Source organism: Muntiacus reevesi, chromosome 7 (assembly GCF_963930625.1).
Source record: "Muntiacus reevesi chromosome 7, mMunRee1.1, whole genome shotgun sequence".
Taxonomy (NCBI): Eukaryota; Metazoa; Chordata; class Mammalia; order Artiodactyla; family Cervidae; genus Muntiacus; species Muntiacus reevesi.
The window spans coordinates 76,330,977-76,358,272 of NC_089255.1; the positions used below are offsets into that span (position 1 = coordinate 76,330,977).

The 27,296-nt window shown below is 51.3% G+C and overlaps 1 protein-coding gene across 2 annotated transcripts in view; it reads left to right on the plus strand.

Annotated features, from left to right (window-relative positions):
- Positions 1–27,292, plus strand: part of PLEKHH1 (pleckstrin homology, MyTH4 and FERM domain containing H1) — a 56,016-nt gene extending 28,724 nt beyond the window's left edge. For both annotated transcript variants that reach the window (XM_065941323.1, XM_065941322.1), the window contains exons 5-29: positions 1,390–1,473; positions 3,011–3,092; positions 3,225–3,967; positions 6,360–6,438; positions 7,046–7,137; positions 9,314–9,464; positions 9,635–9,777; positions 10,731–10,841; positions 11,784–11,870; positions 12,175–12,336; positions 13,433–13,513; positions 13,831–14,013; positions 14,416–14,524; positions 15,338–15,450; positions 16,046–16,222; positions 16,561–16,658; positions 17,127–17,304; positions 18,005–18,160; positions 19,261–19,361; positions 20,348–20,489; positions 21,554–21,696; positions 21,808–21,937; positions 23,510–23,596; positions 23,875–24,021; positions 24,928–27,292. In XM_065941323.1, coding sequence (XP_065797395.1) covers positions 1,390–1,473; positions 3,011–3,092; positions 3,225–3,967; positions 6,360–6,438; positions 7,046–7,137; positions 9,314–9,464; positions 9,635–9,777; positions 10,731–10,841; positions 11,784–11,870; positions 12,175–12,336; positions 13,433–13,513; positions 13,831–14,013; positions 14,416–14,524; positions 15,338–15,450; positions 16,046–16,222; positions 16,561–16,658; positions 17,127–17,304; positions 18,005–18,160; positions 19,261–19,361; positions 20,348–20,489; positions 21,554–21,696; positions 21,808–21,937; positions 23,510–23,596; positions 23,875–24,021; positions 24,928–25,038 — 3,690 coding nt within the window. In that variant the 3' untranslated portion in view covers positions 25,039–27,292. The remainder of the gene's footprint in view (positions 1–1,389; positions 1,474–3,010; positions 3,093–3,224; positions 3,968–6,359; positions 6,439–7,045; positions 7,138–9,313; positions 9,465–9,634; positions 9,778–10,730; positions 10,842–11,783; positions 11,871–12,174; positions 12,337–13,432; positions 13,514–13,830; positions 14,014–14,415; positions 14,525–15,337; positions 15,451–16,045; positions 16,223–16,560; positions 16,659–17,126; positions 17,305–18,004; positions 18,161–19,260; positions 19,362–20,347; positions 20,490–21,553; positions 21,697–21,807; positions 21,938–23,509; positions 23,597–23,874; positions 24,022–24,927) is intronic.
- Positions 27,293–27,296: the final 4 nt, after the last annotated feature.

Here is a 27,296-nt window from a genome sequence, read left to right on the forward strand (position 1 = left end):
ATGGATATTGGTATCTGCAGGGTGTCCTGAAACCAGTACCCTGGTACATATCGAGGGATAACTGTATACTATTTATTTTTAGGGAATTGCACTCATGTGCTAATTTACCTTTATTTTTTGCTTTTTAACTATAAAGGTAATACATGCTTATAGTAAAAAATACAAATGGACCAGAAGGATATAAAATGACAGCATTTTCCCCTCTGGCATCATCCTTCATTTCCATTCCTTGCCACTAATCACTGTTCATTGTGACCATTTCCTGTGTATCAGAGCACAGTGTTCCATTTTCATTTTGTTTATTCAGCCAAACCCTAGGAGTTCACAAAGACTCTTAGAGGTTATTTCCAGTTTTTAGGGTTTTTTGGTTTTTCTTTTTGTTGCTTTATCAAATAATAATGCAACTAATGATTTCTAAGCAGTAGATTTGTTAGATCAGTGGTATGGACATTTAAAATGTTGACAAATACTATCAAGTGTTTCCCCCAAATGCCTTTGCCAGTTTGTAGGAAGTGAGCTGTTTTCCAACACCCTTGATAATTTGGGGTTATGTCAAACTTTTAGGTTGTGTTAGTCTAGTCACTTTAATCTGCATTGTTAAAATTATAATTAAGATTGAGCAGCTTTTCATGGGTTTCTTGGCCTTTATTTTGCTGTTGATCTATTCATATCCTTTGCATAACTTATTCATTTGTTCATTTCAAATTATCCCCTTTGTATGTAAATCATTTGTGTTGCAAATCATCCCCCAGTTGGGTTTTTTGTTCAGGGGTGCTGTGCTGGGTCCTTCTTGCTTTTCTCCAGCTGTGGCAGTTTGCAGGCTTTTCTCTAGTGGTGGCAGCGAGCGGGGGCTCCTCTCTAGTTACATGCACGGGCTTCTCATTGCAGTGGCTTCTCTTGTTGCAGGGTATGGGCTCTAGGCCACCTGAGCTTCAGTAGTTGCAGCTCCCAGGCTATGGAGTACGGGCTTAATGGCTGTGGTGCACTGGCTTAGCTTGGTTGTTCCATGGCATGTGGGATCTTCTCAGACCAGGGGTCAAACCTGTGTCTCCTGCATTGGCAGGTGGATTCTTTACCACTGAGCCACTAGGGAAGCCCTCCAGTTAGTCTTTTAATTTTAAGGGTATCTTTTTTTGATTGTATAGTAATTTATAGTGATGATGTAGATTTTTTAGTCTTTTCCTTCATGGCTATTTGGGATTTGTATTATGCTTAGAAAGGCCTTTCCCACTTGAAGAATATTTTCTAAAAATTCATAAATGAATGTATTTTCCATATTGGTCCACCTCCATCCTGTCTGGTAATATTTCTTCTCAGGGCCTCCCACCTCCATTTATTCAATAAACCAGGGACCGCCATGACTAACTAAAGGCCCTTTCCATCTTGCAGAAGCAGATGAGAGCTGAAGAGGCAAAAGTTGTTCAAGAAAAAGCTGCAAAGATCAAAGAATGGGTAACACTGAAATTAACAGAAGTGAGTTAAAAGCAGGTCTGGGAACACCTGGGAGGAACCTGTGTGGGGTTGCTCTGGTCCCCCTGTGTTTTTCTGCTTCCATCTGTATTCGGGGTCTTGCCTGCCTTTCATGTTGTTAACCATTTGTCCCTCACTCAGCTTAGATGCGACGACACTTCACTTTCCCCTTCCTGTTGTCAAGGTTTGTTTCCCTTGGGCTCCTGGTTAGCTCTGTGACTGGGGAGAAGGAAGGATTTTCCCTTCTGAGAAGTCCCATCAGTTTCCCTCTGAGAAGCACACATGGTCCTTACCATCCACCCTCTGTCCTCACCATTCTTTTTAACTGTTTTTTTTTTTTTTTTTTGGATGGTCAGATATACAAAGTGTACCATTTGAGCTGTCTTTAAAGTGTACAATGCAGTGGAATTAAGTACATTCACAGTGATGTGTACGCATCACCATCATTTCCAAAATTCTTCATCACCCCAGACAGAAACGCTGTACCATTAATCACTAACTCCCCATTGTCTCCGTTCTACTTCCACCATCTCTTTTCTCTGTCCACCTCTGTCCATCTCTTTTCATAGTTTCATTCCTTGCTACAGCTTTGTTTAGGAAACTCAGGACTAGAAGCTATAGCACTGTGGGGGAAAAGAAAAAAAAGCTCTAAACAAAAGGAAAGGGAATTCAAGTTTGGAGAGGAGTGAACACTCATCATGGCTTCCTCTTTCCTGACACAAGTGACCCACACCTGCGGGAGGTAACTGCTCATTTTGCCTCCTGTCCCATCTGCGGGTACACATCTCAGGTCACCTGCTAGACTACTAGTCCTTGGGGACAGAACTGACACCTGTTACTCCATCTTCCACAGTTCTGACCTCTTGCTAAAAGAAGCTCAGTAAAACTGTGTTGGCTTTCATTTCCAAGAAAATGCAGCCCTTCTGAGGCTGGATCTCATGGGATGGTGTGTTGAGCAAAAGAAGCCAGACAGAAGTTCACCGCGAAGAGTTCTATTTACATATATTTCTAATGGATACAACTAAATGAATGTGCGTAGGGATGCATACTTAGACAGTAAAACACAGAAAGCAAGGAAATGAGTTTAAGAGACTCAGAAGATTTGTCTTCTTGGTGGGGAGGGAGGACTGTGTGACTAGGGAGGGATGAGTCTTCGTTGCCTGGGGTGCTGGCAGATTCCTCTTTCTTCACCTGCATCGTGGTCATATGACTATTCACGTCACAATCATTTGTTAAGATATTCATTGGTGTGGAATGCGTTTTTTGTGTTATATTTCACCACTTTTTGAAAGATTAAAACAACCTAGAAAAGAAAGCCCAAGGGCTCCCAAATGGAATCTTGTCCCAACTGTAACCAGGGAGCCCAGAGGGAAGGCAGAGGTCAGGGCTCCCAGAAGAGTCATCAGTGGATTGGGTGAAGGGCAGCACGGGTTCTGTTTTGAGGATTTGATCTTTGAGAAGGATTTTAATCTCGTTTTGAATTAATTGTCTAAACCTGTAGGCTTGAGTATTCTAAATCTTCATTTTTCTTTATGCCTAGCTTGAGATGGAGAATCAGCATCTGAAAAGCTGTAATCAGCACCTGGTGGAGCAGGTGGGAGCCCTTCAACATGCACTGGAAGGTAAGTGGGCCAGCCTGCGCGGGGACTGGGGGAGTGGGGTGTGTGTGGAGGCGGCAGGGGTGCTTGCGTATGTGGTGGGTAGTGGCTGAATTGGGGGAGCTCTTAATATGCCTGTATTTGCCCCATCCACAGCTCTGCAGATGGCCCCTTCGGGGAAGCTGCTGGCGGCCCCCCAGGGAACTGCAGAGCGGGAGTCTGTCCCTTCGGGACCAGGGGCCCAGCCAGCGGGACAGGACAGTGGTCCTCTGGCCCCGGGTGCCCTGAACGCAGCTATCCCCGCTCCTTCTCCGGGTGCCCTACAGAGCAAAGACTCTGTTCCTAAAGCAGGAAGCCCCGTGGAGGATTCTGGTTCCCAGACAGTTCACCCTGGAGCAACATCAGAGGCCAGGACCCTTCCACTTCATCTGGGAAGACAGGGCTCTCCTGGCCAGCTGTGCCTGAGGCCTCGCACCCCCAGGCATGGTCTGACCTCCTGGGGTGAGGGCCTGGTCACTGCTCAGGGAGGGACGCTCCCTCGGACGAAGACTTCTGCCAAGGAAGGTGGCCCCGGCTGCAGCCTGACCCTGCCAAAGGCCCGGGCTCCCAGTACCCTCTGGGACAGCATCCAGCTGGCCAAGCGGCACCACAGCCAGCCTCAGGCAGGCCCTGGGCACTTCAGCCACGTGGTGCGCCTTGAGATGGGGACCCTCTCAGCCTTCCACCCGCTTGGCCTTCCCAAGGGAGCGGTCAGAGTCGAGCCCCGGGAGGAACCAGAGAAGATGGAGATGGAGGAGCAACCCCCCGCGGGGAAGAAGGAGGCCCCGGGAGCAGAGCTGGAGGAAGTGGATTTGGAGAACAAACCACCGCCACCCCCCTTGCACCGCTTTCCATCCTGGGTAAGCAGCTCCCCCAGGGACAGGACAGAGGGGCCTGGCTGATGATATGACCACTTTTTTGGTGCCCAGACCACCCCACCCACAAGGGGTGGAGCCAAGATTTCTGATGATCAGATGGTGGCCGGCTGTTTCCTGAGCTTGGGCCACAGCCAAGCTTCGTGCCTGTTTTCTCGTGTAATCTTTGTGACTCTCCAAGGAGGTGCAATCTGGTGGCTAAGAGCACCTAGGATCAAACAAGAAGGGCTGAATCACTAGCTCTGAGAGTTAGCATGAGCTACTGAACCTCTGTGCCTCAATTCCCCTCTCTGTAAAATGGGGATAGCAGTACCTGCTTTACAGGGTTGCCCTGAGGATGCAGTGTGTTAATATGTATTTGGTGAGTAGTTGCGGCAGCAGTTCACAGCAAGGGGAGAGGTTGTTAGATACAGGGTAGGGGCCAAGAGAGGTTAGAACACCACCAGAACCATCCCTCCTCTTGTTCACTGCTATCTTGTAAATCCAGATGCTTTGGAGTCCTAAAGCAGAGGTGGGCAGTAAGGGAGCGTTTGGCAAGAGGGCTCAACTGCTTCTGTCCCTGAGACAGGATCACTCTTGTCACTTTAGGGAACCATAATGGCCAGAAAACCCAGCGTCTCTTCTTGGGTGGGACCAGCTGGGCAGTAACCTCATGAGAAAAATTGAGACTGAAAATTGGGGGGAAGGCCGTTTCTCAATCTGAGGGAGTCAGATGGTCTTACTTGCTGATTTAGAGTTCCTTTTTCTGCTGCTGCTGCTGCTAAGTCGCTTCAGTCGTGTCCGACTCTGTGCGACCCCATAGACGGCAGCCCACCAGGCTCCGCCGACCCTGGGATTCTCCAGGCAAGAACACTGGAGTGGGTTGCTATGCTCTCCTCCAGGGGACCTTCCCGACCCAGGAATCAAACCCACATCTCCTGTGTCTCCTGCATTGGCAGGTGGGTTCTTTACCACTAGTGCCATCTGGGAAGCCTGAGTTAGGCATCAGGTAACCTTCTGTAAAACACTCTTGCATTTGTTTAACCTAAATCCCACAAGTTTCACTTTCTATCTATGAAGTCAGAGGCCTATCCGTAGTTGAATTCCATAACCACTACTGGCAGGAATAATTTTTTTATGCCTGATTTTACCACTTGGACCCAGTTTATCTGCCCTACATAAGCAGAGAATTCCTTGCCCCAGCCCAGTGTCACCCCTGCTCCGTAATCCCTCCTTGTTGCCCGTCATTTCCCTTCCCTTGCCTCCAGGTACCGCAGGCCCTCATCCCAGTCCTTGCCAGCCCATTCCTCCCGCCCCCAAGTGCCCCAGCACTGCCGCTCCTCTCTGGAGTGGCCTTGATGTAGCATCCACCCCGCTTCCCGCCCCAACCCCAAGAACCAGGCCAACAACCTTTCCCAGTCCCCGTGCCTCACATGGCACCTGAAGGGGCCTTTGTTTTCCCTTTACCTTGAGTGGAAAAGAGATATGGAAAAGGATAGGTAGGGCTTCTGGGTTGTTTGGGAGGGATCCAAACCCTAAGCCAAGCTCCCCAGACCTGTGGGCCTGCTTCAGAACCAGGGAACCCTGAGGAGGGGCAAGGGAAGAGTTGGGGTGGGCATTCCTGTTGTCTTCTGTGGTGGGGTTCAGGAGTCTGGGTGAGCTAGGACTTTGAGCTCGAAGCCTAACCATGATATGACATTGTTACCATAGGGAAAAAAGATGTCTCAGTTTTCTAACAACTGCCTTACAAAAGGGCACGTCCTTGCCATGGGACTCTGACCTCCCCAACTTCTAGGGCTCTGAGATGCAGAGAAACAGGTCCTAGTCCCCTCTCCTCCTGAACTTCTTGCCCCAAGGGGAAGGGCTGCAGTGAGGGAGGGAATAAATATCAGCTGATGAGCACTGGCTGTATTCCAGGTGTTAGATGTTTTTGTTGATAATTTTATTTGCTTGTCACAACAGCCTGAAAGGTATTATTTATTACGCCCATTTTGGTTGGTTGGTTTTAGTCACTAAATCGTGTCCGACTCTTGTGACCCCATGGACCATAGCCCGCCAGGCTCTTCTGTCCACAGGATTTCCCAAGCAAGAATACTGGAGTGGGTTGCTGTTTTCTCCAGGGAGTCTTCTTGACCCAGGGATCGAACCTGGGTCTTTGCATTGCAGGCAGATTCTTTACCAACTGAGCCACCAGGGGAGCCCACATTTAGAGCTGCGGAAAATGAGGTCCAGAAATGATGTTGACTTGCCCCCAAATCCCCCCGCCCCTGCCCTTGGAGTCACTGACTAAGCGTGAATGTGGACCCAGGTCTGCCCGCCTCCAAAGCCAAGGGCCGGGATGGGCACAGGGGTGGGTGGGGTGTGTGGGCCTTGACTCCCTGCCACCGCCGTGTTCCAGGAGAGCCGGATCTACGCTGTGGCCACGTCGGGCATGCGGCTGTCTGAAGTGTCTGTCAGAAGTAATGCCACCTGCTGCGGTGAGTCCCAAGTGCCTCCTGTGGTGGGCAGGGTGGGCATGCGCGGAGGAAAGGACTCTGAGCTACGCCCAGGCCAGGTCACCTGCAGCCCGTTCCTTCCCACAACAGGTGAGGTTCAGGTGAAGGCACGTGGCCAGGGCTCCCTTGGAGGGAGAAGGAAGCTGCAGGGTTCTGCTCATCAAGTGCAGGGTGGGAGTGGGCGTGACCGGAGTTCTAGCCAATTACAGAGATGGAAGGGGCTTGGGGGGCGGGGCCTCCAGCTGCCGTCCACCTGCGCTGGCTTTCCCTGTGGGCTGAAGGAGCCGCCAGCCCTTGCTGTGTGTGGCTCCGGAGTCACCCCCCACGGCGTCCCCACAGTGATGCGAGCGCCGCGTAGTCACATGGCTTGTAGCTCACCTTGGCAAGAGTGGGACTGAGGAAGACCTTGGCCCTCGTCCTGGTATCTGTCATCCGGTCTGTCCGGTCTGTCCAGAGGGCTGTTTGTTTCAGGGAATGCCGTCGACGCAGATCTCTCTCTCCTGGCGCCGCTCAGGTCTCTGCCTCCCTCCCACCCCTTCCTGAGTTATGTCACCGGAGTGAATCTCATTCCTCTCTCCTGCCCCTCCAGCTTCAAGCCCTCCTGCCCTTGCATCTCCCGGGCCGTTCTCAGGCCTTGTCTACAAGAACGTCACCGTGCCTGTCTACACAGCCCTGAAGGGGGTAAGAAGCCGCCGTTGGAGGAGGAATTGTTCTCCTCCAGAGAGGCCTTCCCTTCACCTCCTGACCACCAGCCGTATCTGCAGGCAGTGGCTGGAGTCGAGCTCTAGGGTCAGGCCCCTGAACACACGTGTAACTCTGGGCAGGCAGCTCAGTGCCCGCCCGCCCCCCGCATGTATCATTTTGTCTTGTTTATCTTTATTAGATTTTTTTAAATCTACTTTTAATTTTTCTTCCAATTTTATTGAGGTGTAATTGACACACAGCTTTGTATAAGTTGAAGTTGTGTAGTATAATAGTTTGACTTACATACATCATGAAATGGTTACAATGATAAGTTTAATAAACATCCATTATCTCATATAGATATAAAATTTAAGAAATAGAAAAAATACCTTTCCCTTGTGATAATGACTCTTATGATTTACTCTTTCATGTATTAACATATAACAGTGTTAATTATATTTATCATATTGTGCACTACATACTTAGTTCTTACTTATAGCTAGAAGTTTGTACTTTTGATCACCTTCATCCAATTCCCCCACTTGCCCCACGAGTAACCACAAGTCTGATCTCTTTTTCTATGAGTTTCTTTGTTTCTGAAATATAATTTATAATTGACCTACAACACTATATGAGTTCCTGGTGCACAGCAATATCTTTATTAGGTTTTTATTAGAAAAATTCTACATTTACAAAAATGTGAATCATTATGATTGAGGGCAAAGTAAAAAGTTAGAGGTTAAACCAATGCCTGCTCCACCTCTGCTCCTCATCCTTTCACATGTCTGTCCCAGAGACCAGTGGGGTTCCATCCTGAATTTTTTATGTGTTCAAACATGTATTCCCATATGTACTCCCATGACTTTCCTACATTTTAAAAAAACATTTATTTATTTGGTTGCCTCCGGTTTTAGTTACAGCACATGGAATCTTCACCGCATCGTGTGGCATCTTTCATTGTGGCATGTGGACTCTTAGTTGCTCCACGGCATGTGGAGTCTTAGTTCCCTGACCAGGGATCAAACTCATGTCACCTGCATTGTAAGATGGATTCTTAACCACTGGACCATCAGGGAAATCCCTCTCTCTATATATTTTTTAAACAAAAATCAGATATTGCTGCAACATGATGTTTTCATGTATTTTGGTCTGCTTTTGTTACTGTTTTTTGAGATCATAACAGTAATACTTTGTAAAACTTGTTTGTAGAATGATAAAAAGCCAAAAGTGAAATTTCCTCTTACATTGCTTTTCCCTTATTCCTAACCCTAGAGGCAACTCTCACTAATGGTTTGGGGTTTATTCTGTAATGCCCTCTGATGGATTGACAAATTTTCTGTCCCTCCCTTACATGCACACACAAAGAGGATGACGTCACACATGTCAGTCTGCCCATTTCTTGTGCACCCAGCCATGTGTCAGATCTTCCTGCCCCGCCTCCACAGGCAGCACAGCTCTGCCTCCCTTTTTAGGGCTGTCCAGTATCCCTGGTATAGATGCCCCATAACGACTTTTAACTTGTCCTCCCCTGATTCACAACATGGGTCATCTCTGTCTTTCTCTAAGATCAATGTTGCGATGAACATCACCTTGCAAATACTTCTCTGTGCACTTATATATACATATTTCTGTAGGACCTAGTTCTAGAGGTGGAATTTATGGGTAGATAATATGTATGTTTTAAATTTTGACAGGTAGTGCCAAATAACCTTCTAAAAGATTTTATCACATTCTAGAGTATCCTTTTCTGCACAGTTTCCCCAACACTGAAGTAATTGGTCTTTTAAAATTTTTACCGTGATCTCTCGGTTTGTCATCCCCACCCACTTTTAAAGCTTGTGTCTCACACTTGGCGGTGGTGTGGTTTTCTGGCCCCCTAGTGGCAGGGAGCAAGGGTCCCAGCGGCCAGGTGTTCAGCCCCAGTGGGGCAGCTCCACTGGGGACCACGTGGTGTGTAGGGGAGAGAGATGAGAGGTGAGGATGCAGGGGTAGGGTGATCAGGTCGGGAGGGGACAGTTGTCTTTTGGGTGTTGCAGCTGGGTGGAAGTGTCCCCATGAGCTGGACAGGCTGTGTCGGCCACACCTGGGGCACGTGGAGCTAGAGTGAAAGTGCAGGTGGGCGGGGGCTTGCTTTGCAGCAGGAGCTGCAGCGGGGAGGGGGCCTGTCTTGCAGAAAGCCACGCAGATCAGCTCGGTGCCCTTTGTGGACGAGTCCTCTGGGTCCGATGATGACTGCAGCTCCCAGGCAAGCTTCCGAATTTCACTCCCCTGTTCTGAGTCCAGGAAGACCAGTGGACTGGGCAGTCCCCGGGCCATCAAGAGAGGTAGGGAGGAGGGGGGTGGGAGGGATATGAAACAATGAGGGGCCCCTCCTCTCCTCCCATGGGTGGTCCTACTTGGGGGTCCCTGGTGGGTGAGGAAGGCCCTGCAGTTCCCAGGCTGGGCTAGCCGGGAGAGTGTGGACCCAGGCCTGGACTCCTCCTCCCTTGGACAGGTGTCTCCATGTCCTCACTGAGCTCCGAGGGTGACTACGCCATTCCCCCGGATGCCTGCTCCTTGGACAGTGACTACTCTGAGCCTGAGCACAAACTGCAGCGCACCTCATCCTATTCCACAGACGGGCTGGGCCCAGGCGGGGTGAGCTGGGAGCTCCGCTCCCACCCCACGGGACCGAGGCAGAGCTGGGTGGGAACGGACCTCCAGCACGAGACCCAGGCAGCAGCTGTGGGGTCCCTGGGACTGGTGAAGGGACAGCAGGGCCTGGGTGTTGCCGCTGATGATGTGAGGCCTTGGGGAGTGGGCTGGGGGTGTGCAGTTAGGAGGTCAGGTGCACACAGACCCCATCACTATGGCCCAGGGGGCCTAGTGGGGCAGGAGGAGTTTACACGTGCTGCCTCTTTAGCTCCACGCTGACCCGGGGATGCTGACCGCTAACAATGTATTTATTGAGTTCTTAGTGTGCCGGGCACCATGCTCAGGGCTTTGCATGCAGTGTCTCATTTGTCCTCACGGTCATCTCATACCCCCTCTCTCGGATGAGAAGTCTGAGGCTCAGGTGTGCTGTTGTGCTCCAGAGCCAGCGGTGAATCCAGGTGGCTCATTCCCCATCCCTCGCTCCGCACTGCTGTGTTGCCCTGTCTTTTCTTTCCCTCCCCCTCCACAGACTCTGCTCCCCGACTGAGCTCATGTTCCCCAAACTCTTCTCTTGCCCTTCCTTGCTGCCTGGGATGGCCTCCGTCCTCCTCTGGGCTCATCTCGAAGGAAAGGCTGATTGCCTTCCAAGGCTGGTTCAGATTTGGCTCCTGCTGGAAGCCTCCCCTGGCCAGCCTCTCGCTCGTACAGCCCCTGGTCCACCACCTGCTTTATGACTTTATGACTCCTCTCTGCACCCTTAGCCGGGCAGTTCCCTGAAAACACACATTGTTGTTGTTGTAGTCGCTAAATCATGTCCAACACACACAGTAGATACTCAGTAATTTGTTTTAATTGATGACAAAGCAGTGATTCAGCTGGGCCCTTTTGGCCTGTGTGATGTCCAGGAACCCCAGCAATTTTTCCCCTTCTCACCCTGCACCCCTCCACTCCTGCAGGAGTCACTGGAGAAGTCGGGATACTTGCTGAAAATGGGGAGCCAGGTGAAGACGTGGAAGAGGCGCTGGTTTGTGCTGAGACAGGGACAGCTCATGTACTACAAGTCTCCGGTGAGACCTTCCTTCCCTGGACCGTAGGCAAAAGGACCCACCCCAGCCTCAGAACTGCATGAGGGACCAGAAGCCAGGCAGAGGGCGAAAGTCTGGCAGGTGGAAGAGGCAGCCTGGGCAGGTTCCTGAGGCTCTGAGCCCCATATGGGACCAGGAGTGAAATCAAGCCCTGAGCAGTCAAGGGCACTTCTAGACCACTTGGCTTGGTGATTTTTTTTTCCTTTGGAAGCCAAGTTCTTCTTATGCCTGGTCCTATAAATAAACTATTCCCAGGCTACTCTCATGTGATTGGGGCTGTTCTAACAGGGAAGCTTGTTACTTTCTCCATCTCCTTCCAATGCTGTTTGGAATTAGGAAGCCTTAAGATCCTGGGACCTAGTTTGGCAGGATCTCCCTGGAGGACCAATGTTCATGTTTTTTTTAATTTTTTTTTAATGTTTTAATTTTTTTCAATGTCAATGTTTTAAAAAAGGTGAAAAGGCCTGTCTCTTGTGCAATTCCAGTTGATTGTTAGTGCCTGCCTTGAGCACCATGTTAAAGATTCTGGGCCTGTACCACTCAATGAGTAGGCACGCTCTGATTGATTAGTAATGTCTGGAAAGGGTAATGGTGATATACAGGCCACTTGTTTGTGACACTTGCTATAAAATATACAGTAGAAAGAATTTAAGGGTTTTATAACTCAGGAATAACTTAGTGACTTCTTGCCCAATTTTTAAAAAGGTTCAAACTCTACTTTTGAGGCCTGGATCAGCAGGACCCACGTCTCTAATCATTGCTCCATTTACTTAGAACCGGGATCCAGAACAAGTTACCCATCATACTGCAGCCCAGGAACGCTTGGGAGTCACTTTCCCCTTTGTGACCTGGAGTAAGATCTGAGGGGAAACGGTGTGCTCTGGGAAGGCTCCAACCTCTTTCCTCTTCTTCCTTTCTTTACAGAGTGATGTCATCCGGAAACCTCAAGGCCAAGTGGAACTAAACTCCCGTTGCCAGATTGTTCGAGGGGAAGGTGCACAGACATTCCAGGTGAGCACGCTCCTGGCAGTTCGTGTTTTAGATAGAAGAGGTGCTGGGTTTGGATATGGCTCCGATGAAAACAAAGATGGGGCATGATGAGCATGTATGAAAGACATTACATTGACATTTGCATCGATCCTCATTTGTGAGTTCAAGGAAGGAAGAGGAGGCAGGATGTGAGATGGAGTGAAGGTAGGAGAGAGATGGAGGAAACGAGGAGAAGAAGGAAGGCCTGGTGGGCCAGAGTTCTGTACCACCTCATAGCCGGGCCCCTGTTATTCCATCCTCCTCTCCCCACCCCCTCACGCCCCAGCTCATCTCTGAGAAGAAAACCTACTACCTGACGGCTGACTCGCCCAGCCTGCTGGAGGAGTGGATCCGTGTCCTGCAGAGCCTGCTGAAGGTCCAGGCCATTGGGCCTCCAGCCCCGCCTCAGGGGGGTTCCAAGCCCACCGTGAAGGGCTGGCTGACCAAGGTATGGATGGGCGGATGGGGGAGGCATGTGGGCCTCCTGAGAGTCAGGGGAGCCGGGAGTGAGTCCCGGAGGTGGTGGGTCCCCTCCTGACACAGCTTTCTGCAGAAGGTTCCTCACACTGGTTACCTGTGGTCTGAGCCACATAAGGTGATGGTGAATGACTCTGGAAAAATAGGGATCAAGGTTGTTAGAACAACAGCTGTTCTCAAGACAGAGGAGGGAAAGGAATGTCTTGGACCCAGTTTGAGATCATTCGAAGTTTCCCCCACCCATGCCTTGTACCCACCACAGCTCAGTATGAACAGAGGGAAGCTGTGACCTCAGTGAGGCAGGTGTGGCCAAAGACTCATAGTATCTCAGGCTGCCCTTAAGACATTTTTTGTTTGTTTGTTTTTGAGCCGTGCCACTTGGCATGGGAGATCCTGGTTCCCTGACCAGGGATCGACCCCAGGGCCCTCTGCAGCCGAAGTGCAGAGTCTTAACCACTGGGCCACCAGGGAAATCCCTAAAGACAGTTTAATTAGGGCCTTTCTGGTTGCAGGGAGCTGAGAAGCACTTGTTGACCCCAAGGAAGGGGACGTTAACAGGGAAGTGCAGTAACTAGGCCAGGATGCAGTCAGGAGTGATGTGTGAGAAGCCCTGTGCTGGGGGCTCTCCCTCTGCCTTCCTGGTCAGTCTGTGCTCACGGCCCTCTCCTCTGCCCAGGTGCAGTGTTTTTACACTTCAAGATTATATTTGCCCAGGGGTTTTGGCCCACGGTGGGGCTGCCCCCCCAACTCTAGCCCTTGCTGACTAGCAAGTTCTTCTTATGGTCATAATCCTGGGACAGGATATCTGGTTGGCCAGGTCAGCCTTTTAATGGCAGTTCATATGAGGATGAATGGGAGTGTCGTGGCCATGGACTCTTGCTGTGAAAGGGCTGGTTCCATTAGTCGAGAATCTGGATGGCATCTGAGTTTGACCTGGAATTGACCTAAGGGTCTGAGTTGAACCAGGGGTTTTGAGATCTATCTCCTTGTGGCTTCTCTTTGCCAATCCCAGATTTGCTTCTAGGGTCATCTGATTCTGATAATGCTGGTTCCCTTCTGACCTGCAGGTCAAGCACGGCCACTCCAAGCTGGTCTGGTGTGCTCTTGTTGGGAGAACCTTCTACTACTATCGAAGCCATGAAGACAAGGTACTTCCTCGCCTCCCAATAGCTTCCCCCAATCCATGTTCCTGTGGCTCTGTGTCCTGATGGAAGGCCCCACCCCAAACCCTATAACCAGTAAGAAGCTAGTGACTGGATCCCTTTCTTGAGTGTGTGACCTGTGTGCAAGGCCCACAGGTTGTTTTTGTGTGGTGTCTCTGTGCTCCTCCAGGCCTGTCTCCCCTTCCCCATCCTGTTGTCCATCTACCTCCTTGATCCCCAGCCCTATAAGCCCTGCGGTTCAGAGGGAGAAGACTCCTCCGTCCCTGCCGGCCCTCCCATTCATGCGCGGCTCCTGTCTGCAGCGACCCCTGGGCCGCCTGCCTGTGCGGGACGCGCACATAGAGGAAGTGGATCGATCCTGTGACTCAGACGAGGACTATGAGGCTGGAGGAACCCGGCGGTTGCTGTCCTCCCACTACACCCTGGTGATCCACCCCCCGGAGCACAGTCCCACCTACCTCCTCATTGGTACCAAGCATGAAAAGGTGAGGGAGGGGACTGGGGCTCCATGGCAAAGCTCAACCCTTTGATCCTCATCTTCCTTCCGTCTTCCCTGAGAGTCCCAAGATTCAAATTTATTTTCCTCCTAGACATGTTGGCAACTCGTATTTCCTGGTTGGGAATATTCCTTGTACTGGGTTCATTCCCAGCGACCAACATTTATTCACTCGGGCGATGAAATGGAGGGGACCACAAGCTTAGGAACTTAGGTTCATATTCATTCGATCCCAAGTCTTTCCTGTTAGAGACCGATGGCCTCAGCTTGTGCCAGCCAAGCAGGCTGAGCATCACCCTGGACTTGGCCCCTTCAGGGAGGCTCCCTTGGAGGTCCTGCCTCCATTCTGTCCCAGCCCAGCCCCATCAGCTGGCTTTCCATCCTCTTCCAGGATACGTGGCTTTACCACCTCACGGTGGCTGCGGGTGGCAGCAGTGCCCAGGTGGGCACTGCCTATGAGCAGCTCATTGGAAAGCTGATGGATGGTGAGGGAGACCCAGGTAAGCCAAGGGTGGCCGTCACTGCTGGGCTGGAGGGCAGTGGCTGAGTAATTGGTGGTTGGGAACCCCAAGAAAGCACAACCGTACCCTGAAGCTGTTGGGAAACCACCTGAGCCACAGAAGGGCATTCGTGTCCCATGCTCCAGGGCCTTATTTCTGGAGAGAATACTGGGGAGACCACTCAGTATCTGGGGGAGTTGTCTGGGGAGCAGACACTTGGTCAATGTTTTACTTGGTTCCCTGCAACTTTGCTGGCCGGACAGAGGGTTGAGGAAAGAAGGTGGCTGGTTAATCTGTAGTTAGAGGTGGTTAATAAATGAAGTTAGGATCAGGCTGACCTGAGCCTGGCGCGTTTAGAAGTCTGTATTTTGCTGCTGATTCTCAGGACCCTAAGGACCCAAGGGCTCTCAGCACACACCCCGCTTCACTGCTGCTCCAAGGCTTGTTCGTTCCAGGCTGACACGCATTCCTCTATCCAGACCTGACACTCCAAGGAGGGGGCCTCCCCTGCACGCGTGCACACACACACACACACCTACATTCAGATGCCCATGCCTTGCACACTCGCTCCTACTGTAGCCCCATGAGCAAAGCAGTAGCCACCTTCCTGTAAGCTGTGCTTCTGAGTGTGCTGAATAAATGCAGTGCACACCTGCCCAGCCCATGCTCTGTGGGTGTAAAGGCAGCACAACCCGTGTATCCAGGCTGAAAGCCCTGTCTTCCCTGCAGATGAGAGCGGGGGTAGGGGGGCGCGTTCCCTGTTCCCTCCGCAGTGCTGACAGCCCCTGCTTTCCGGCGCTGTGCCCCGGGCAGACTCCCCGCTCTGGAGGCACCCCATGCTGTGCTACACCGCAGACGGGCTGTACACCTCCCTCACCACCCTGCCGTCCGAGGCCCTGCAGACGGAGGCTGTCAAGCTCTTCAAGGTAGAGTGGGAGCCGAGCCCAGGCCCACAGTCTGAGGGTTGGCACCCTTGCCCTGCATCTTGGCTCTGTCCAGAGCAGTTCTGCCCACCGTGGTGATGAAGACCCTGGCAGTTTAGGGAGTGGCTTACGGAGGGATCTGAAGGGGATGGGAGACAGTCCCTCAGGGTTCCCACCGTGTCCTTTATGGGGAAGATACTGGAAGCTCTGGGACGTCACCCCGGGCCCTTGAAATGAAGAGCTGCCCTCCTGGAGTGCACAGCGGGAAGGGGCAGGTTTCTATTGTTTCTGGACCTGAGAGGTTCTGGCCTATTTTAGGATGTTCTTTGTTCCCCTCTGAATCTTCTATTTAAAAAAAATAATAAATATGACTTGTAACGGGAATATTTAAAGAAGGAAAGATCCTCTCCCAAACTAGTCATCTCAGTAAGCATAGATATTCTCAAGCAGTAATGCTGCTCGCTCCGAGAAAGCACTGTCTGCAGTGAACTGGGGCCTCCCTTGAGCTCTGAGGGGGTTAGGGGGACAGCCCAATCTGTCCCAGCCACAGGGGACAGTCGTCAAGGAACCGCCCAAGCCCACTGTCATCTCCCTGCAGTCCTGCCAGCTCTTCATCAACGTGCCCGTGGAAGCCGCCTCGGTGGACTACCACGTGTCCCTGGCGCAGACGGCGCTGCAGGTCTGCCTGACTCACCCCGAGCTACAGAGCGAGATCTACTGCCAGCTCGTGAAGCAGGCCAGCTGCCGCCCACCACAGAAGTCCTCCCTCATGCAGGTGGGCGTCCCTGGGGCAGAACAGCCGCAGGCCAGGGCTGCCCAGGAGGTGGGAGAGGTGGAAAGAGGTGACGGGGCACATATCCTCCGAGCCTGGCGGCCAACAGGCGGCCTTGGGGAACAAAACTGTCCCGCTGTCTTCTCCGTGCCCCTCCTGGATGTCCGCACACAGATTGCGTGACTGCGGTTCTGGATGGAGCCTGGCCAAACTGGCCCTCCTGGTGCCCACAGGAGGTTGGGGGCTGTGGTTTGGAGGGCTGCTGACAGCTCTGCAGCTCAGGACCGTGAGGGTGGTGGCGCACAGACCCAGCACTCACCCCGCACTTCCTTCCCCCCAAGTGCTGGCAGCTCCTGGCTCTGTGCGCCCCCCTCTTCCTGCCTCAGCATCACTTCCTCTGGTACGTCAAGCAGCAGCTCCAGCGCCATGCGGATCCCAGGTGAGATAGCACCCCTCTGGCGTGATCGAGAGGGACGCTGAGGGAGACTGGGATGGATCAGATCGCCCCTGCTCCCTGGGATTTGTGTGGTGGCCATGGAGACTTTGCCCGTCAGCATGCACACCGATGGGCACATGGCGATCCAGGCATGCTGGGCTCCTCTACATGCCAGTCCACGTAGGCATGGGTATTCTGTAGGGGCTCTCATGTGAAGCTACAATGCCCCCACATCATCCCCATATTTTCATTCTCTGTTGCCATGTTTGTTTCTGCTTCTGCAGAAAATAGCCGTGCCAACAGCCTGCAGCAAATAGATCCCAAAAGAGAAATTAACACCCCAGACCAGTCTTCGGGGCTGCTATCACAGCCTCCCAGCTGCGGGTTCAGTCCTACAGGTTATGTGTCGGTAGGGAGCCAGGGGTGAGTGGATTTCCCAGTGTTCCTTTTTCCCTTCACCTGTCTTTTTAGAAATGAAACTGGCCAGTACGCCACGTACTGCCAGCGGGCGGTGGAGCGGACGCTGCAGACCGGGGAGCGGGAGGCCAGGCCGTCGCGCATGGAGGTGGTGTCCATCCTGCTGCGGAACCCCTTCCACCACTCCCTGCCCTTCAGCATCCCCGTGCACTTCGCCAACGGGACCTACCAGGTGACCAGGCTGCCGCGCTCCCTGAGCTGAGTCTTCTCATGTCACCGACCCAGAGGAGAACCCCTTTGGGCCAGAGGGTGCTGAGCCTCTGTAGGCCCAGCAGGTCTTAACAGGCAGACCAGCCGAAGGACAGGCCTGGGGTTTAGAGGGCGAGCAGGGCCATTTGTACCAGTGTGGAGGGAGGAAGGAGCTTGAATCGCAGAGGTGTTTCACTCTTCCGGGCCTGGGAGATGGATCTTTTGAACCCACTGCACGAACAGGGACGCTGAGACACTGACCGAAAGGGTGGCCAGGGAAAGGGCCCCCCAAGAGAGTAGAGTATAGCATGTGGAACTGCAGTTCGCTGTGGGCAGGCTCCTCCCTTAAGCACTCACCACTCCACATGGAAACCAGCTCCCTTTGGCCTTTGCGATCGCCCTTTCAGACTGCCCTGGTGGCTCAGCCGGTAAAGAGTCTGCCTGCAGTGTAGGAGACTTAAGTTTGATTCCTGGGTTGGAAAGATCTCCTGGAGAAGGAAATGGCAACCCACTCCAGCATTCTTGCCTGGAGAATTCCATGAACAGAGGAGCCTGGTGGGCTACAGTCCATGGGGCCACAAAGAGTCGGACACGACTGAGCGACTTTCACTTCACTTGCTTCTTTCAGTCACGCCTCTCCACCTCCTGGGCCCTGACCCTTCCACTGGCCCCTCTCCTGGCAGGTGGTGGGTTTTGATGGCTCCTCCACTGTGGACGAGTTCCTCCAGCGGCTAAACCAGGAGACAGGCATGAGGAAGGCCTCCCATTCCGGCTTTGCCCTCTTCACGGACGACCCTGCTGGCAGGGACCTGGAACACTGCCTGCAGGGGAGCGTCAAGGTGATTACCCCCACCCTCAAGCCAACTGAGTCCCTCCTGCACCACCTCGGCCATCGGGATTTTGTGTTCCCAGCCTGTTGGAGACTAGCCTGAGGTGTTCCCCCAGGCCAGCATTTCTGTGCCATCCAAAAATGAGCCCATACAGGCAGAATGGTCTCTGCCCTTGTCTCTGGAGAGATCTCCACATCCCGCCCTCCCTTGAGAGAGAGAGAGAGAGAGAGAGAGAGAGAGAGAGAGAGAGAGAGAGACTCTTCAGCTCCCGGGGGAAAAGCTGCCTCTCAGCTCAGTGTTGGCAGGACAGGGAGGTGGTTGTCAGCATCAGCCCCACCTGGGCAGAGCCCCCTGCCAGTTTTACACACACACAAACGCGTAGACAGGCAACTGTATGCTGGACCCAGCGGATGTTGTGTTGCACACTGGCCACTTGCTCTTACCTCAACTGCCAAGGCCCCTACTGTGCTTACAAGTTCCATCATAAAGAGGGAGATCCTTATAGTACTTCTGTATGGACTTTTGAGTGGGATTCGAGCCCTGCGTTGCATTAGGGTCTGGGATTAGAACTGCAGGGCATGCTGGCTGTTTGTGGGAATGTGCTGGAGCAGTTGCTAAGGATGAGGGTTTGGCTTCAGTGCCTGCTTTCTTTATGGTGACAGGACAAAGGCTTCTATAGTCTTTTACCATTGCCTGGAAAAACCATGCCATGTACCTTCTTTGTAAATGCCTGGCATCTGTAAGGCTTTGTTACACAGTAGGCCTCTGGTAATACTTGTTGAGGAGGAGAATGGTGGCTGGTGGAAGGAAAGGGGAGCTGGTAATAAGGGGCCATGGTTTTTGACTGGGGCCTGCCCAGCCTTGGGAGGCCATCTCAGATGTTAAGGCAGTGGGGGGCAGGGTTCCGGGGTTTGCTGCCCACACCACTCTCGGAGCTCCGCCTCTGTTTGTAAGGAAGTCGCTGGCACCCTGGGTCCCGGGAGCATGAAGCCCCCTCAGGTCAGCCTTTGGATGGAGAATGACCATTCTGCTCTGCCTGGGTCCAGGCATGACTGGACCTTCTTCCCTCATCGGGGGCTTTTCTGACTCTGCTCTTTTGCATCTTGCAGATCTGTGATGCCATCTCCAAGTGGGAACAAGCCCTGAAGGAGCTGCATACCGGAAAGTCTGAGGGTGGCACACGTGTTGTGAAGCTGATGTACAAGAACAGGTCCTGAGGGCTGCCCAAGGCGGGACCGAGCAAGAGGGCTGCTGCTGGGGTGCAGCTCTTCACCTTTTCACTGGAGGCCTGTCCTTCACTGACAGGCCCACAGATATAACACTGCCTATTTATTGGTCATGAGCTGGGGCCCATGCTGGCCCTGCTGGTCTCTGTGAGACCCTGGACAGCTCAGGCTCTCGGTCCCTGTACTGTATCTGCACACTCACACATGCATGCAAACACACACACACATACACCCCTGAACCCCAGCCAGCTTCCTCAGGTGGCTACATGTGCTACATTAAGACAGGAAGATTTTGAGCACTAGATATTCAAGGCTAAAGAATAAATTGCTCCTATACCAATTCCAGGAAATACAGGAGCCATCCTGACTTTGAGCCCTATCACTTTGAATAAGAAAATTTCATTTCAGATATGTCTCTAGGCAAATAATTTCCATTAGTCTCTTGGCATCTTAATTTATCCAGTTCCCTAATAAACTATGAAAAAGGAGCTTCCCAGGTGGCGCTATGGTAAAGAACCTGCCTGCCAATGCAAGGCACCATGGGTTCAGTCCCTGGGTTGGGAAGACCCCCTGGAGGAGGGCAAGGCAACCCAATCCAGTATTCTTGCTTGAAGAACCCCATGGACAGAGGAGCCTGGCAGGCTACAGTCTATAGGGTTGCAAAGAGTTGGGCATGACTGAAGCAACTTAGCGTGCATGCACCAGGTACCAGCTTCCCCTCACCTAATCCAGTAAGTCTAAAGGTGAATTCAGACTTAACCACATGCCACTGTTGCTGTGAGATCTGGTGGCCCTGTATTTTCTCTGTGTCATGCTTGGTTAAATTTTCTGGAGGCAGTGGAAAACAGACTCACAAATGGTATAAGAAGAGTAGTTTTTTTCTTTGGAAATCAAGAGAAACAGATGCAGAGACAGCTTCATCCATTCAGGATTCCAGTTGATTCCTGGCTTCTCTTTCTCTCTTCTGTAGGCTGTATTTTCGGAGTCAAGTCAAAGGGGAGACAGAGCGAGAGCGTCTGCTGCTCGCCTCCCAAGCTAACAGAGAGATAGTGGCAGGGAGGTTTCCTGTCAACAAGGAGCTGGCTCTGGAGATGGCAGCCCTGATGGCTCAGGTAAGGTTCTGTCCAGGAATCAGGAGGGTCAGGGGACCATCTTGAACTCGCAGGTGGAATGCATCGCATGGGAGGACACAGAGGATTCTGCAGGTTCTGAGCTGCCAGAGAGGGTGGCCTTGCTGACTCCTTACCTAGTAGAGCGTCTCCCTGCAGACACATACTGAGAGCCGGAACCCAGGGGCCTAGGTTTGAGTCCAGTCACCTAACTGCTGTGAGATCTTGTCCAACTTACTTTTCTTATCTATACTTTAGTTCTCTTTTGCATTTTGAAAGCAAAAACCCTTACAGTGTTGTACTATGATTCTTAGATAATGTATGTTGTAAAATGTGTACTTACCAGCTGTCAAACACTGCAGTGAGAACTGGGAAAAGGAACGTGCATTCTGGCTTTGACTCTTCTCCCTGTTAGCTTTAGGAGGCTGTCTTGCCAAAGGCATCTGGGATGTCTTCATGGTTCCCCTAAGAAAGAGCCTGGATTTATATGCTGGAGAAGAAGGAGATATAATAATAGTAGATCTTTAATAAATATGTACTGAATATGCTAGAGAGGGCCCTGTGCTGAGTGTTTTATATGCATTACCCTATTTAGTTCTCATTCTTACTTTGTAGGAGAGTAAACTGAACAGAGTTTAACTTGATTGTGGTTTCAAAGCTGGTAAATGGCAGAACTGGGATTTGAGTCAAGCATCTGACTCCCATGGCCACATTTGGAACACTGCTATACTGTAGGATCTGTAACATATTCAGCCCTGTATCCCATAGTTTGGGATTAGAAGCCAGAATTTCTGTAGTGTTGTCTGCCACTGATTAGCTGTGTCTTTGGATAAGGCACATAACTTCAGCTGCAAAATGAAAGTTGAACTTGACAATCTTTAATATTCTTGGACCCTAAGATTTTTTTCTCTGGTGTCTGTAAAACTTGAGATAAAGGGTCTGTTCACAAGAAATGTTTTTTTCCCCGGGAATGAAATGATGGTTTATTGTACCTCTCAGCAGGCCCGCACCCATACCCTATGCACATCCAATTTCCTGACTTGGCCCTCCGCGTGCTTCTACTGCAGGTAGAGTACGGAGACTTGGAGAGGACCATCCTGCCGGGACCTGGGGGTACACTCTCTGCCAAGGCTCAGCATCACCTCCAGCAGGTCCTGGACAGGTTCTACCCAAGGCGCTATAGACATGGGGCTCCCGCTGAACAGCTGAGGTAGGCTGCAGGGTCTTGCAGAGAGTCACTGTGGGGAGGGCTGCAGAGCTGGGGAGACCTCAGAGCTGCGACAGAAACATGGCGCTCTGTCTCTTCATCCATCCAAACCAGGCTCCTGGCAGACCAGCTGACCACGAAGTGGGCGGCCCTGCACGGCTGCTCCTCTCCTGAGTGCATCCGCATCTACCTGGCAGTGGCCCGGAAATGGCCCCTCTTTGGTGCTAAGCTCTTTGCTGCTGAGGTAAGTGTGAGCGTTTCCAGTGGGAGGAGTGGGTACCATCCCATCTGGAAGCCTATCATCCCATCAGAAACTCCCCTAAGTTCCTCGCGGATTCCATCAGGTTTGAGCCAGTTCAGTCCGTAGCGCCTGCCTGCACACTAGCAACCACTAGGGGTCGCAATCTCTCCACCCATTTCTTGCCTGCTGCAAGCTTTCCCTGGTCCAGAGCAATTGTGACTTACTGCTTTTGGACCAGGATTATTTCTGGGTGACCCTCAACTTTCCTTTATTGACTTCTTTCCCAATCTTACCCCTGGAGAAAAAAAAAAAAAAGATAGGGTCAACTAATTCTCAGCAGGGTTCAGACTTGATGTGGACGTCCGTCTCAAGAGTGCTTTCATGTGAAAAGAAGTTTGAAAGGACAGATTAGTATAATAACCTAAACAAACACATCTCCACTGACCTGGAGTGGCCCCAGGGGATGTGACTACTCAGGCAACAGTTCATTTCTCCTGCATGAAGGCCAGGTGGCCAACAGTAATTTCAGTTGGAACTTTTCTTCACTGGGTATCTGGTATGTGTGAACTTTGTACATAACCACACAGAGTGTCCTGTCCTCGATGGTGGATTGTGGTCCTGTTCACTGAGGACACAGATCAGACAATAGACAGTCACTCATTCATTCAACGAAGAACTGCTGAGCTCCTGTTATGTCTCAGGCATTGTGCTGGTTGTTTGCGGTTACAAGACATAAGCAAATCTGACACAGTCCTTGCCTTCATGGAGCTTTCTATCTAGTAGGGGAGGTCCACATTAATCAAATAATAATTCTCTCTCTAAATACATATATAATTTTTTTACAAGTTATCACAGTGCCATGAAGGAAAAGTACAGGGGTGTTATAAAGGCATATAACATGGGGACCCTCTTGGCCTGGAAGGTTGGGGAAAGCTCCTGATGAAAGAGACATGTCCATCTCTACCCCCAGACTTCTGGGTAGAAGAGATAGAAAATCTAGATTGTCCTCATGCAACCCTGGCAGGGAAAATTAGTCATTCTAGAACTTGTCCACCAAATAGTCACTTTTCTCCCTCGTAGGGCCTAAAGCCTTTAAGGTTGCATTACTGTTTTCCTGACTTTTTAAAAAATAGTCCCTAGAAAACTGGTTGAAGCAGGATGCACTGGTGCTGGGAAAAACTGGGTGGAATGCTTTCAGTTTCTGAGAGCCAGGAGAAGACAGCCTCTTCTCCATGCCTGTGACGGAACAGCCAGGGCTGGCCTCGGCAGCAGGGACAGAGTGTGCCTTGCTCTGTACCACAGCAGGGTGGGCTGTGGGTACTGCAAGAAAGTGATACCCTTCCCCACTCAGCCTAGTTCGTAAGTGGCCAGAGCTTCAAGCCAGACGCCTCCCACCATGAGCAGTCTGTTTATCCAGCATGCTGCACAAATACCATCTTCTGTGTTTTCCAAAAGGAGAAAAAAGTTAGAAGTCACTGCCTAGGAGATCCCTGGATGTGCCTTCTACCTCAGAAAGCTCTAGTGGTTCAGAATCCTACCTGTGACTCGGTCTGATGGGATTTTCCTGTTCCCCAGCCTGCACAGCTGTCTTCCAAGGAGAGAGCTCTGGTGTGGATTGCTGTGAATGAGGATGGAGTCAGCATCTTGGACCACAACACTATGGTATGAGAGGGTGAGGGCTGGCTCCCTGGCTCCTCCTGTCTGCACTCAGAGTCCTGAGCTGAGTGACCGTGGTTGCTCTGCCCCCACTCCTCCCGCCCCCGCCCCCCCCCCCCCCCCCCAAGCACTGCTGTCCTCTAGTCTAGACACAGCTGTAGACATTTGAATGGAGCTCTCCAAAGTGTGGCCACGTCAGACTTCTCTTTGCTGGTCTGATGAGACTCCCAGCTCAGGAGGCAGGGGGAAGGCTGCCCAGGAACTAACTGGATCGCTTCTGACAGCAAGTGCACGTCACGTATCCCTACTCCTGGGTGACGACCTTCGGTGGCTGCCGAGATGACTTCATGCTTGTGATCAGATCCCTTCCGGACCAGAGCTCTGGGAAAGGCCACGTTGAGAAGTTGATCTTCCGGATGGCTGCTCCCAAGGTGGGCCTGAAAGCTGCTAGAAAATTTGACTCTGATCGGGTATGATGAGGTGGGCTTGGAGCATAGAAAGGAAACTGAGGTTGTGATAATACTCCAGAAGGGCCCCGCCCCAAACAAAAACATCTGGCCTTGTCTCTCATCAGTTCTCCTGAGGATGCTGGGCTGGTAGGTAGAGGGGCTGGTGGGGGCACTCCTCACGCTCCTTCCGTTCTGTCAGCCACCACACCGGGCAGTTTGAGCTGGGGAGCCTCTCGCTGCTTGTCCTTGCAGCAGGCCCAGGCCCAGGGCAGCTTCCTCCTCCAGGCGCTCCCACTTTGCCTTGGGTTCTGCTGTCCCAGCACTGGTCACAAGTGGGCCAGTCAGCACGGGCCCCCTCTTCCCTGGGGTTTTGAAGAAGGCCCAAAGACCTGTTTCACTTTAAGGGCTTTGTTCCTACTCAGTACAGGAAATGTTGACTGGCAAAAATAACAATTCCAGAGACTCTGAAACCGAAGTTCTGATTTATAGTTCGTGGTTCCCTTCTGAGCAGCTGGAAACCCTGTTGTTTTAATCCTAAAGCTGGAGTTTGACAAACTTCCTCCTTTAATACTGCCCTTGCCGAAGGAGAGGACACGCAGGTCCCTTCCTCCAGGGACGCCGCCTGCCCCAGCTTGGAGACAACCAGAGCAGAACGTTGGTCCTCCTGTTTTCAGGAGGTACTGTGGACTCCAGACGCCCATTTCACTGGTTGTCTGACCCTCACCAGTAATGATCCCCCGCCTTGGACATTTCCACCCTGGGTGGGTATTTAAGAGACAAACTGAAGCCCAAGAAGCTTATGTACCCAGTGCAACAGCTAGTGAGAGAGCGAGCCAGGATTCAAGCCAAAGCTAGTTCCATTCCTTCATTTTTCTGTTGTCTCCTTAGATTGCAGAGATGACCTTCATCTTGGCCAGCTACATGAACCACTGCTCCACAACTGTGAACCCACCTACCACCCCCACTGCTGCCTGCCAGCCATGGGAACTGCATGGATGACAGTTCTTTGCTTCTGTTCCCTGTGCTGCCAAGGGGCCAGCGTTGCTGTGAATATTTCTCCTGTCCTTTTCCCCACCACCACCTGGTGCCTCCGGGATGAGAGATATGCATCCTCGGGTGTGATACTACTGTGATGGCTCTGACAGCCCCCTGCAACCCGCCCGGGTTGTTCTGTGAAATGTGTACTTCGGTGTCCATGAAGCCTTTACTCTCCAGGTGCCTTATCATGTTCCAGGGCCAAACTTTAGAAATCCAGACCCAGTATAAAAACCACTTTTCCCCCCACAAAAATACTGAGCTGTGGACGCTGTTGGGTTCCAGACACAGGGTTGGCCCGCTGTCCCTGACTACTGAGGGCATCGGTGCTGTACGTCAGTTTTCCTGGCACTGCTGTCCTCGGGGAGACTAGTGTTTTTTATATTGTCTATGGTCCTCACGCAGGGATTAATACTTGAAGTTTTTCTGACATCCCTGAACGGGAGAGGACTAGAATTTCCAATTCACTTGAACTTCAGCAAAAGCCTGGAACTCACTCAGGCTAGACTTCCTTTCCCACATGGGAGAGGTGTTGGTGGGGCTGGAGACAAAGGCGTCGACCCACCTTTCCCCTTGCCCTGCTACACACAAGGCATCCATGGCGCCCTTCCAGGGCAGCGGCCCGTCCCTGCAGGACAAGGTGCTTTACCCCGAGAGTGAAGCTGTTCTCACACTGGACCGTCAGCCCAACTGAGTACAAGCAAGGGCAGGGATGGGTCCACCCTGACCTCTCCCTGTCTCATTTTAACGACTGGACAGGGCTCAGTGAAGGCTGTGCTTACTACTCTAGAAGGTGGGCATCACTTATTCCCCTACTCACTGAAAGACCGAGCAAATGCATCCTGCTCTTCGCTACTCTGTGAGGCCACCAAAAATGACTCAGAAACAGAAGATTCCCCCCTCCAGGCTTGTGAGCCTGGATTTGCTTAAGACTTCTGGTGAACTTGCACTGGGAATTAGTTTGAGGGCAGAGCACACACATGTGTTATCTGATGCCTGAGAGCATCTGGTGAAAGAAATTCAAAGTTTCTTTCACCTTTTGCCTTCCCGATGATACCAGTATCTCCCCAACCCCCCCAAGTGAGACCTGCTGTTGAGCGCAGAGATGATCTTGTCTCCGCCCTCCCCTGACAGGAAAAAAAAAAGACGAAAGAGTTCATTTATACTCTTTCCAACACTGGAGACACTGAGTTTTATTTCACAGCTCTAAGACAGCCTTATCATTTTTCAATAAAGTGCTGAACAAACTATATGGTTTAGCAATAGCATCCACGAACCAAGCCTTTAACCCCAACAAAGTGTGTCGTGGGGGCACACTGCTAAAACTGCAAGGCTGGAACTCGTTTATCTGAACACCTCAGCTGCTGTACGCTTCCCCTCTCTCACGCTTTACACTGAGGAGCATGATGAAAAAGGCAGCGCATCAGCGTGTCTGCCTCTTTTAAATGAACTGGACTTTGCCAGGCTGGCAATTTTATAGCTGCCTCCCATTTTGGTTTCTCCCTTTCCCCCAGGATTTCGGATTTAGCTGAGACATTTCTACCTCGAACAAGTCACATGTCACATGTCCCACAGGCTCCTGATGACCCTTCCAGGGCTGGTGTAAAAGGCAGAAGTTACGGCTCTGGTTTTGTAATATCTTGAGTATCTCTAAGGCAAATAAGGATATTATCATCTACAGGACCCTGTACAGAACTACTCTGCACAGAACACAGGAGCTAGGTGGACAGAGACTAGTCTTTTGTAGGACATTGCTTCCTACTAACCAGTCCCTGAAGGGATTGCTTTTTTCTTTCTTAACTTTTATAAAGGAATGTTCCACAGTTGGAAAAATTATCTTTTATCAAAAGAGCTGATGTCAGGGAGTTAAAAAAAAAATCCCAAAGAAAAAGCAGGCAGGAATGGAGCTGTGTTCAGAGTGAGTTTACAGGGTCAAGCTGTTTCCACTGCCCTGTCTTCTTCCCTGCCCTTCAGGAATCCTCCCTAGTTTGTTGATTTTATACAAAAGAAACTGCCTTATAAACAAAGGCTTCTATAGTATGTATGTTTATCCTTCTTCAACATGTCTGGGAACCAAAGTCAAATTTCTGTCTGGCTTTTTGTTTCATCCCTCTTGGCAAAAGAAGTTTTTGGAGCCATAGACAATGCTGAGTAACAAGAGTATTAATGTGCTTGACACCCTTGACTGAAATGCCACGATCATGTTTGTCAATAAAAAGCAG